Genomic DNA, 12,086 nt, shown 5'->3' with positions numbered 1-12,086 from the left:
TGCCATTTTGATTTATCACTTGTGTTTTGGAGTGCATCTTTTTGTAGAGCTTTTTTAGTGGTTGCTCTAAGCATTACATTATATGTACGTATAACTATCACAGTCTACTGTCATTTTACCAGTTCAAAGTGTAGAAAACTTTCTTCTTTCATATTCTTTTGCCCTTCCTGTTATAATGTAATTGTCTTCAATATTTCCTCTATATACATTTAGAACCACATCAGATAATGTTAAATTTTTGTTCCAACCATCAAACGTAATTTTAAAAACTCAATAGGAGAAGGGAAATCTATTGGGTTTGTCCTATTTTTTATTTGTTTCCTTCTTTCTTTCTGATTGTCTCAGATTCTTTCATCGTTTCTTCTCTTTTTAGAGAACTTTCTTTCATCATTTTTTTTTTAGTGTAGTTCTGCTGACAACAAATTATCTTAATTTTTCTTCCTGAGAATGTCTTGACTTCACCTTCATTCCTGAAGGATATTTTCATTGTGTACAGAATTCTGAGTTGTCAGTTCTTTTCTTTCAGCATTTAAAAAATATGTTATGGCCTCCGTGGTTTCTTTTTTCTTTTTTTTAAACTATAATTGACATACAGTATACTCTTAGTTTCAGGTATATATCATAGTGATTTGACATTTATATACATTACAAAATGATAACCATGATAAATCTAGTTACCATCTGTTACTATACAAAGTTATTACAGTGTTATTGACTATATTGCCTATGCTGTAAATTACAGCCCCATGGCTTATCTATTTTGTAACTGGAAGTTTGTACCTCTTAATCCCCTTCACCGATTTTACCCACCCCCCAAACCCTCCCTGCTCTGGTAACCACTGGTTTGTTTCCTGTATCTATGAGTCTTTTTCTATTTTGTTTTGTTTCTTCATTTGTTTTGTTTTTTAGATTCCACATATAAATGAAATCATACAGTATCACAAATCTGTTTTATTTCACTTAGCATAATACCCTTTAGGTTCATTCATGTTGTCAGAATTGGCAAGATTTCATTCTTTTTTATGGCTATTACTCCATTGTATATATACCACATGTTCTTTATCCATTCATCTATTGATAGACACTTCGTTTGCTTCCATATCTTGGCTTTTGTAAATAATGCTACAGTGAACATAGGGGGTGCATATATAACTTCAAATTAATGTTTTATTTTCTTCAGATAAATACCCAGAAGTGGAATTGCTGGATTGTATGGTAGTTCTATTTTTTAAGTTTTTTTGAGGAACCTCTGTTTTACCTAGTGGCTACACCAGTTTACATTCCCACCAACAGTGTACAAGGGTCCCCTTTCCTCCACATCCTTGCCTATCCTTGTTATTTTTTGTCTTTTTGATAATAGCCATTCTGACAGGTATCCATGGTTTCTAATGAGAAAGTCACTAGCATTCTGTTTTCCCCCTTTAGCTAAGATATTGTTTCTTTCTCACTCCTTTCAAGATTTGTTCTTCATGTTTGGTTTTCAGAACTCTGTCTATGATACATTTAGAGTAGATCTATGATAGACCCAGGAGTCTGGAAGGCCTAGTAAGCCTAGGTTTGGTTTGGTAGTAGATGCATCAAGAAACCCGCACGGACTTTGTAGCTTCTATAAACAGGAGATCATCAGATAACAAGTCAAATACGCAGGATTTCTATATCCCCCAAATATATAACCACTTGCACCTTATGAGTCTAGAGCCAGTACAGAGTCCAAAATAAACTGCCTTCCAACCTTAGGAATTTAAACAAAAGCCAGCTTTCCGTTAGGTGAACACAAGTTAGAGATAATCTATATAGGGGAAGAAATATGATTTTACGCCTGTATTTCAGTATATGAAATTTATTCTTGAAGTAGTGTTTACAATAGATCATAACCTTCTCTTGCTCATTTTGCTAATTTTCACATATAATCCTTTTGACCAAGACAGCTCTTAGACCAATTTAGGACAGTGACTTGTTTCCTAAAATATGTTCTTACTTTTTCTGCTCTTGTTGCTAATGGAAATGACAGAAATCTTAGTCGTTGACTGAGTCAGAACTTCCGTTCTATATCTTGGTGTTTCTCCATGCCCGAGCAGAGAATGAGGTGGAACGGGGTAGATTATTGTTGTTTTCTGTAGAGTAGCAGTTTGGTGGAGAAGAGGTTTTAAATCTCTAAAGTTGTCAAGATGGAAAGTTTCACCAGAAATGAACTGACATCAAATAAAACATGAGTACCTGTGTTTGGATGTTTTACCACATACCCAAGACAGACAGTGGGTTATAAACCTTTCATTTATTGGACCATTTGGGCTCCATCTGTAGACCAGTATGTTGTTTCAGTGTCTGAGACAAACCACAGAGGATAGCCATACTTTTTGAATGTTGTTCTTCATTTTAACCTGTGTGTTTTCTGTGGTCAGGCCTGATGAGAAAACTCTTAACTCATTGCGGTATATCCAGATATGTACCAGTGGGTGGCAGTAGATATGGCAGATTTCTAAATAATGTAGCTACCAATCATAGATGGAGTCTAAAAGCAGTATACTTGAGGGAATTTTTTGCTTGTTTAAAATGCAGCTGATTATTTTTCCACACATCTTCCTGATTTTAGTAGGCATTCTGAAGGGTAATTTTTTTAAAATAATAGTAAGAGTAACACATATATAATTCTTGCTGGGTACTAGACACTATTTTAAGTGTTTTACGTACACTGATTTAAAGCCAAAACATTTGATTGTTTTTTAGGTATTTTGGCTATTTTAGAGTGATACTGTTATTCATTTATCCTATTTACTAGTGTAATAGGAAAAGTCTTTACTGACAAGTGTTATATTAAGCTGAGGAACTATTTAACTGTCACCTATTCATTTATGCAGATTTTTTTTGTTTTATTTTGTGAGATATTCTGTATATTGTATGTTGAACACACATTGCCAAAGACAACCGCCTTGTCAAGTGTCTAGGTATTTGCTTCTCATCAAAGCCACATCTTTTGATGTCATCTCCCAGAGTAGAGGAATTTTATTCTTGACAGCCCTTGACTGTGGATCTTCTCACTTATGTTACATAAGTGCTTTGGTAAAGTTTCCTTTACGTTGGGGAGGCAGTGGAAAATGTATAGGCATTTATAGTAGAACTTGGAATACTATGTTGTTTCAATACAAATTTTGAAAGACAAAGGAGGGTGGCCACTGTTTTGTGAAAAAAAGTACCAGACCCTGGTCCAGTTCAGAAGCCTTCGGCTCAGGTTAATACACTTCTGTTCACTAGCTGTGTGACATTGACAGAAGCTTTTGATCTCTCGGAACTCAGTCCTCATCTGTAAAATGTGAGGTGGTTGGATTAGACCCGTGGTTTTCAGTCAGCATAATTTGGAGCTTTATAGCTCATCCGTGGCACCCCAGGGGTCTGCCCCATGATGGGAGGGAAGTCCAGCAGGCTGGCCCCAGGCTCTCTACTTGTGCTTTCACCAAAGCAGCTTCCTTTCAGCTTTTTAAATTATTTATTTATAATATGCACTTGAAAGTGTGTATGACTTCATTCATAAGACAGAATTCTACTTTAAAAAACAAGTGAAAACCCTGGGATTAGATTATTTCACTGGCCCCTTCTGTCCCTAAAAATGTCAATGATTTTAATAACGTAGGAGCCAAAAAAGAAAAAGAGAAATTGGCCATTGTCTTCAGCATGTAGCTAGTGCCTCGCGTATCTAGTGTACAACTGTGGGAAGCTAGGTCCCTCATTTATGACCCCTTAAGGGTTATAGCATGCTGTTTTATTTGATTTATTTCATTATACCATGACAGCCACCCACAAAGAGGAATAGCACAAATTTACTTTTTAAAAGATATTGACTTCTTTTGAGAATTTGTTGTTTATTGTTTCAGGTAAATGTCAGGATGCATAGAGTTAACACTGAACAGGAGGGCTGAATTACTAAGTGAGGTACAAGAGCCAGAAACAAAATGCTTTTCTCTAAACTGCAGTCATTGATTCACAATATTCTGCTGCCAGTGCTGTTCTGGCCAGTGCTGTTATTATAAATGTTGCTATATCTGAAGCCCTTGTTTCTGTAACTTTCTCTCCATTACCAGCTAGGCTGAATTATAACATGAATGAGATATTTTATAGTAAAAAGAAAGAACTACTCATTTCTAGACTTGATCTCCAACCTTTCCGGGAAGGGTCAAGTTGCTAGATGGATGTGTTGCTCATGCACACCTGGGTATGATTCTCCTTTTAAAAGCAAATAAACAAACAACCTATCTGCTTTCTTGGCTACCAGGAACCAGAATCAACATAAAAAAGTGTGAAACATCCTTAAACATTAAACAGCCAGACCACTAGTTGCAAAGACCGTGAAGGAAGTGGTAGAAGACTGTCTTAGCCAAAAACACGGTCATGATATATTACCCTGAGTGTGCCAGAGAAATGCAAAGTGGAAAAAAGCAAAACAACGGGATTCTCCAATTCTCATCCGTGTTGTCCTGCTTTTTTAAATGGGATTTTTTTCCCCTCTAATGACTGTATGTCATAATGAGTTAGTATCAGTTCATTTAAAGAGTTGGAGCCAGTCCAAGGAAAATACACAGGACTGCTGCCCTTTTCACCAAAAACATTTTTCATTAACTAATGTTGATGGAAGCACATTTAGCCACAGCAATTTGCATGGCAGTGGAATTGCTGTTTGTATTGAACAGCAAACCAGAGAATAATAAAGCAAAACACGAACATGCCGGTGGTGAGCAAGCAAGCAGAGCTGCCCTTCAGCTTTTTCCATGCTGATCATTTGTTCTAAAGCTGGTAAGAACAAAACAATAAGATTATTCATTATAACGAGGTGCACTAATCACACTCAGGTGTCTTAGCATTACATCACTTCCACTGTCCTGAGGTCTCACCTACATTCTTTCATCTGTGTCTGTTTGCAGTAGAGTAGTCACTTCTCAGTGCTGCCCAGTAGCCATATTTCATCAGCACAGGTTAATAACCCTGTTCATCATTCCAAATGCATGTACTTGAACAATGCACCTAACAAGTGAGCAGTTGCGTAGAGCAGGATGTAGGCAGAGAAGGCAATTTGGGGATCTAAGTTAAGTAGCAAAGGTAGAGAAGCAGTAGTTAGGTAACATATGGATATAAAGACATTCAAGCCCTGGGTGTTACATCAGAGAACTCCTAAAGGAAGTGAGAGGAATACAAATGTGTGCATTTTAAAAAATAAGCAGTCTGAGGAAGGATACAGTTAAGTACTGAGTGGTACAAATGAGAACATGATAGATGATAGGGCAGGAGGGTAGGAGAGCCAAGGTCTAGCTGTGGCTCAAGCACTAACTAGGTAATCTCAGACAAACCATTTGCCTTCTTTGAGCCTCATGTCTTCATCTGTTTATTGTAGAATGAAACGTTTCACTGATATAGAAAGTTCTTGACAACTCTAAATTCTCCAAGTTCCCAAATAGAGACAGGAGAGTTCAATACAACCACATCTCCAGAAGCTTTTAAAAATGACAATGATCCAAATAAAGCTAATTTAAGTAAAAGCAAGGAAGGAAAAAAAGGGAAGAAAGTGTTAGAAGTCCAAGAGTTATGTGGGCTTCAGGCAAGGGTGGATCTTGTCCTCAGCCAACTCTCTGTTTCTTGGCTCTGCTTTCTTCTTTGCCAGCTTCATTCTTGCACAGGTTTCTTTGACAAAGTAGAAAATACAGCCTTGGAAAAACCAGGCTAATATAAGATGCAGCTTCAGAAGGAGAGAGATTCTCTCCTGGTACCCATATTAGTCCCTGGAAAAGGATTCATGCTGGTGTTGCTTAGCTTATATGCTCAGGGTGGTAAGGTGCTCTGACCATCCAGCCTGAGTTGTGACCTACTTTTGTGGCAGGAGAAGTTAGTTAGGCACCTTGACTGAAAGTTTCACAGGAATCACGTGGAGAAGAGCAACAAGAAGTTCTCAAAGGGAAGGGATGTGGCATAGAGGAAAACACAAAAACACATGTCCACTTATACTCTTGATAGAAGCTGGGATGAGGCTCAGTGGGGCTGAAGAGATGGGGAGTTCTATATTTTAAATGCCAATTGTAGGAATTCCTTTGTAGTTGTTTTTGTTCAGCCATCCAAAATCAAGGATTGCCAGTTGTATTGACTTTTCTGAAAGAGCAGGATGACTTTTATGTATTTGGAGAAAACTGAAAACATAGTTTTTAAATTGCAGTAATTCTACTATGAGGGGCTGAGGCTAGACTGACCTTCTTTACATCAGTATTTTATCAAATGTGTGAGTTGAGTTGGGCTATATAAGAGATCCAATACCTATTATTTATCCAGTAAGTTTTAGCTAAAGTGTTTGGTGTTTGCCATACCAAGTTGACTGTGAAGGAACAAGATCAGTTTTCTTTAGTGGTTGGTGGACCCCGCTATCCATCACTCCAACTGCACCGTACCAGTAAACAATGCAATTCATTACAAGGCGCTCAGCTCTGAGAACTTCCTAATATCCATAAGGAGTGGGGCAAAATGGCCACGTCCACACACGGGCACAGCAGTGATCTTATATCTCAGAAATATTGAAGAGAGCTGTGCAGAAGACACAATTTATTGCAACCAGTTGGAGTAGGCATCTGCTGTTTTGGCCTGTCTGGTATCCATCCCTCCTCCTTCTGTTAACAGTACCCTGATTTTGCATTTGGAAGCTATCCTTTTTCTTCTTCATCCACTCCTTTTGGGATTATCAATAAAAGCGCTCCATACTTTTCCTCTAGCCAAGAAGTAGGGAAGACATCTAAGCTAGGTTCATTAGCTCTTCTCTGTATGGAATTTCTTCTTGAGTGGAGGGACACAAAGATTAGAGGCACCAGGATAAAATGCCCGCTAGTTCATGCTACCTGCATCCCTACCCACCCAGACCAGTTGTTATTCTCTCCAGAATCTCGATCCTCTTTTCCCATGTATCTGTTAATTACTCCTACATCCTTCTAATAAATTCCAAGTGGTTGGTGTTCAGTTAGCAGCTGGTCGCTATCAGCTGGTAAGTGCTAGGTACCAAACCATCCCCAAATTCCGTTTATTTAGGTCATAATTCTGTGAGTGGGACTTGGCACTAGGTTTAGCTGGGCAGGTTTTCTGGTGTCAATTAGGCTCCCATCTGAGTCATCTGTAGTCATCTTCAGGTCAGCTGGGCAGCTCTGCTTCTTGGCATTTGCTGGCTACCAGTTGGGGCAACCTGCAGTGTGTCAGGGGTGGGAAGGGCCCTGGACCATGTGTCTCTTGTCATCTAGCAGGCTGGCCTGGGCTTGTTTATAGTGATAGAATTCCAAATGGAAAAGTGAAAATGTGCAAGGCCTCTTGAATCCTCAGTACAGATTGGGGCAAAATTGCTTCTGCTGTATTTTGTTTACCAAATCAAGTGAGGAGGCCAGCCTAGATGCAAGATGTGGGAAGTAGATGTGTGTAGCCTCTTGATGAAAGTAGCTACCACATCACAATGTAAATGAGTGAGGATGGAGGGAGAGGAATGATTGAGCGCACTTAATCTACCACACCCCAAGTTAGTTTCTGAACCATCGTTAGCTTCAAACCTAATATATCAACCAAAAACTCTTTTAAAAAATATCCCCTAATACATTGGCATTCTGCTCTAAAGTTAGAGGTTATAACTCTGATATGGGAGGTCTGGGAGCCAAAGTCAGTTCCTCTATGGGATACAGAGCAAAAACTACCTCTTATTCTTAATCCCAGTGCATTGTGTCTTGAGAGGATTGCTTGCCACTCCTCTGTATCTCTCTTAGCCGTGCAGTCTCAAAGGGCCATCACTATCAATTATATCATCTAAGGGTCTCCTAAACTTTCAGTGTATTGCCTGCCTGGTTACGACATACACCAGCGTGACTTGGCTGCCCACTATATTACTGCTTCCTGCTGTAGTAATACAGTGCAGCGCTTGCTAAAAACATTTGCATTTGCCTTTCTTGGATATATATTGAATTTCTGTAAGTTATATTTTCCTTTTATGTGGCACAGCCTCTTGGTAAACTATATCAATCATAGAGTAAGGCAAATGCTAATATTAATGTGCGCTGCTGTAGGTGTTTCTTGCCAGTTTTCATCCAAGTTCTGACTCAGCCCAGCCCTCTTTAGGTTTGTGAGCTCTAATAAGATCATAGCACAGCGTGGTTTAGCTGCAGGCAGAAAAGTCTGCTTGCCAAATATATTTTCCTTTATAGCAAGTTCATAAATTAATGTAGGGCCTTGAGACACCATGGCTGTACGCATGCATTTAGACAGAACTCTCTTCAGTTGACTACCTTCCCTTCCAGCCACCAATTTCTCTGAGATAGTGCCAAACTCCCAGTCAGATGTAGCTTCAATGCTTCCCACCCTCTCAGTGTGAAATGATAATTAATATGACTTTACTGTTAAGGTGGTGTTCTGCTTCCGTTAATGACACCCATTATTCCAAATTGTTTTAATTTGGTTATAAAAATTGACTCTGGAGGTGGAACTTGGCTTGGGAGCTTATTTTAAGAGGAAGTGGTTTGCTTCTAATTTTTCTTTCAAAAGAAAAAAAGTTTCTTTTTTTTTAAAGAAAATTTTGTATTACTTTTGAATTATATAAGCACTGGACCAAATTCCTAAAATATTGGTATAGTTTTGGATTTGTAATTGAGTTGGTCTCATTCTCTGGCATTTATTTCACGTTGCTTCTCACACTTAAACATCAAATTCTCTTTCCAGGCAACAGTTTATACAAGCTACTGACTGAATTGAGTTTGATAATAAGAGGCAAGCCATTTTTACATTGTATTTTGATGGGTATTTTACTTTCTTATTGTAGATCTGCTGGAGGAGACCCACAGAAAAGATGAAGAAATGGAATCTCTGCAGGTAAAGTAAATTCTCCAATAGGGCAGGTATCCTTGGGATGAAAACTGTTTTACTCTATTAATCCTTGTTATTGTCACATTCAGACCACTATGGCAAACGGAGTGAAAACATACATTAGAACTTTAAAGCCCAAGTTGGACTTTGCTTCCCTTTAGAAGTGTTTGAGAGCATTTGTAGTCTCCTAAAGCAGGAAGCCGACTCAGCCTCTCTGCTACTCTCTCTTGAAAGGAACTTTATTCCTTGGTATAGCTTGACATGGACTACAGCATTAGGAAATGAAAGCAACCTCGTTGCAAAGTCACTTCCCCAAAAACAGGGCTGATGAATGAGGATGAATTCATGGAATCTACATTTTCAAGTGAAGGTCAACAATATTTTGACTCCATGAATGTCATCTACCAATGGCCAAACAAGAATATTTACACATATATGGGGCATAAGACTTACCTTAGATGCCTCTCAATTCACTATGGATTTATACACCTTTCTTGGACTGGAAAATTGTGATTGAAAGATTGCAGTAGAATTTTAACTGACGTTTCTGTGGTATGAGCAATTGATGTTAACTTGGCATCTGACGGAAGTTCTCTCTTCCTTTTACATTGGGCTAACTTACAAGTGGGTAACTTAAGTGTCTGTCTATATTAGGGGAAACATAATCAGTTATACTCACGTGACAGAACCAATTCACTCAACGTCACACTGGGGATTAAGAACAGTAAATACTTTGGACATTTAGAGTTCTTCCTGGGCCTAGAGCTGCACGGTGAGAGTGGAGAGTGGTATAATGAGCTGGCTTGAGGGCTTTAGGGGTAAAGATGTTTGCGTCTGGCGAATGAAGGATGGGTTAAACAAAGCCCAAAGAGCAAGGGAAATATTCTTTAATTGAGGATTCTTCTATTTGATGATGTATCTGTTAAGAGAAAATTGTGTAATTGATCTGAAAATCATCAAGGAGAATATAGTTCTATATACCTAACAAAAGTGGCATGTGTTAGCCACAATTTTGTACAGATTAAATTCTTTTAGCATCTTAAGCTATATTCAGGTATAAAAAGAAAGAGCCCTGGTTGGTCCAGTCTGGGGCTAGAAAAACTCTAATGTGTATACTAGCCCTGTCTATCTCTGAGAAACTAATATCAGTAATGCTTGTTATTATAAAAAGCAAAGCTTCTATGTACACTAGATGGGTATACTGAGAAGGTAATAAAGGCTTTTGAGGCATTTTGGTTATGCAGTGTGTTTGCCATTGGCCCCAGAGTACCATGTATAAACATATTTATTGGGTACATAGTACATATCTGGCCTTTTGAAATGGCAGCACAAACCTTTTTGAGTTTATCTCTCTCGCAATATGAATATTGGAACCAGTAATCCTGTTAAATTTAATAGCTTATGTTGCTTCTCAAATATTTATTAAGTACTGGCAGCATTTTCTACCAAAATGCTCACTGAATGCAATAGAATGCACCAGCCAACTAACTATGGACGTTTATAAATGTAGAGTATTTAATATGATGTCCAAGAGCAGGAGAGTTCAATGTTGGCACTTTGTAGTGGTAATTAGTGCCTAGTACTAACGCTCTATTAAGAACAAAGAAGGAACTGACACCTCTCATAGTGCACAAGGGTGCAGAGACACATCACAGAAAGCGTTTCATTTTAAAGACGAGAGGAAAATCTGTCAAAAAATGCCTAAATTCCTAGTTTCTATATTTAAATATAAATATCACAGGTGATAGTGTTGAGAAGACTATTAAAGTTTATAGGTTGAAGTCCTGCCATCACACAATAGAATTTTGGGGACAAAAAGACAAAATTGTTTCAAAAAACCAAAATGATAGCACATGAGTTTTAAGTCCTGGCTTTGCTTCTATTTCACTGGGTAACCTTGAGTAACTCAATTAACTTTGCTGTGCCTATGCTCTCATCTGTAATATAAAATCATAAAACTGTCTTCCAGAAGTGTTTAGTGTGGATTAGATTATCCCAGAAGGGAGAGCTAAATATTTAATTCCAATTTACAATGTTAGCAAATCCCCATGTATCCAAATTGTAGTCAATTTTATTTACTCATTATCATCATATAATTATGTATAACAGACATTCTGCATTTAATGTTATCCTCCTTAAGGGTAGTGGGTGTTTATTTATCTCCAAACCTTTTCCAATTTCCTCTAAGTAAAAGGTCCTCCATTTACTCAGTGAACAAATATTTATTGAGCACCAATTCTGTGCAAGGCACTGTACTACATGATAGTGATACAAAGGCAAGCTGCTTATACTGGATAGTTTCTTGCTCTGTACACCAGAATTAGTGGAAAAGAATGTTAAATAGGTGTTTATAATATTAAAAAATGATATTAGAGGGGATGTGTAAGTCACTGTGGGAACATATAACACCTTTCTTTGTTTGATGGAGATAAGGGTAGTTTGGGTGCAAGCCTCAGAGGTTGAAGTGGGTAGGGTGAGCTGGGGTGGAGTGGCAATTCAAGTAGGCTTCCCAAAGGAAGCCAATATTTAAATGATAACCAAGAGTTAGCATCGGCTAGTTTAGAGTGAAGATAAGAAAAGTTTTAGCGGTGTGAAGGGTATGGGAAGGCCTAAGGTAAAAGAAAACTTCAATGTCATGTTTAAAGAACTAAAAGAATTTCATTACGGTGGAATGTAGCATCTGGGAGAGGAGAGGCAAGACAGGAGTTTGTAGAGGTCTAAAGGACCTCGTAAAGGAGTTGGGACTTTACCTTTAGTATGTGGGGAACCAGTAAAGGGTTTGAAACAAGGGAATGATATGATCAAATTTGCATTTTTAATAGATAAGTGGCTATAAGGTCTAAAATAATTGGAGACAGGCAAGATTAAAACCAGGGAGACCAGTTAAGCACGTGTTTGTGAGAATGTTGGCAAGAGATGATGGTGACCTAAATTGGGTGGTAGCAGAGAGCATGAAGAGGAATGGATGGTCTCTTAATATATTTTAGGGTATAAGAATCCATGGAACTTTGAGATTGGTTGTTAGGAAGTAAGAAGTAAGGAGTTAAGAATGACTCTTAGGTTTCTTGATTGGGCAACTTCATGCATGGTTATGTTTATCATTGAGAGTGAAGGGAACTTGATTAGTTCAATTTATGATATTTTGAGGTAGGGTACCTTGAAATATCCAGGTGGTAATGTCAAGAGGGTGTTCAAATATGAGTCTGGAGCTCAGAAGGAGTTTGAACTGA

At 38.1% G+C, this 12,086-nt stretch overlaps 1 protein-coding gene across 12 annotated transcripts in view; it reads left to right on the top strand.

Moving 5' to 3' along the window:
• CEP128 (centrosomal protein 128) overlaps nucleotides 1-12,086 on the top strand; it is a 381,669-nt gene that overhangs the window by 302,703 nt on the left and 66,880 nt on the right. For all 12 annotated transcript variants that reach the window (XR_011532693.1, XR_011532692.1, XR_011532691.1 and 9 more), the window contains one exon: nucleotides 8,813-8,862. Coding sequence is in view for 9 of the 12 variants with exons in the window: in XM_070593019.1 (XP_070449120.1) it covers nucleotides 8,813-8,862 (50 nt within the window). In the remaining 3 variants the exon portion in view is untranslated. The remainder of the gene's footprint in view (nucleotides 1-8,812; nucleotides 8,863-12,086) is intronic.

Source organism: Equus przewalskii, chromosome 25 (genome assembly GCF_037783145.1).
Source record: "Equus przewalskii isolate Varuska chromosome 25, EquPr2, whole genome shotgun sequence".
Taxonomy (NCBI): Eukaryota; Metazoa; Chordata; class Mammalia; order Perissodactyla; family Equidae; genus Equus; species Equus przewalskii.
This window is presented reverse-complemented; position numbering and strand designations above follow the sequence as displayed.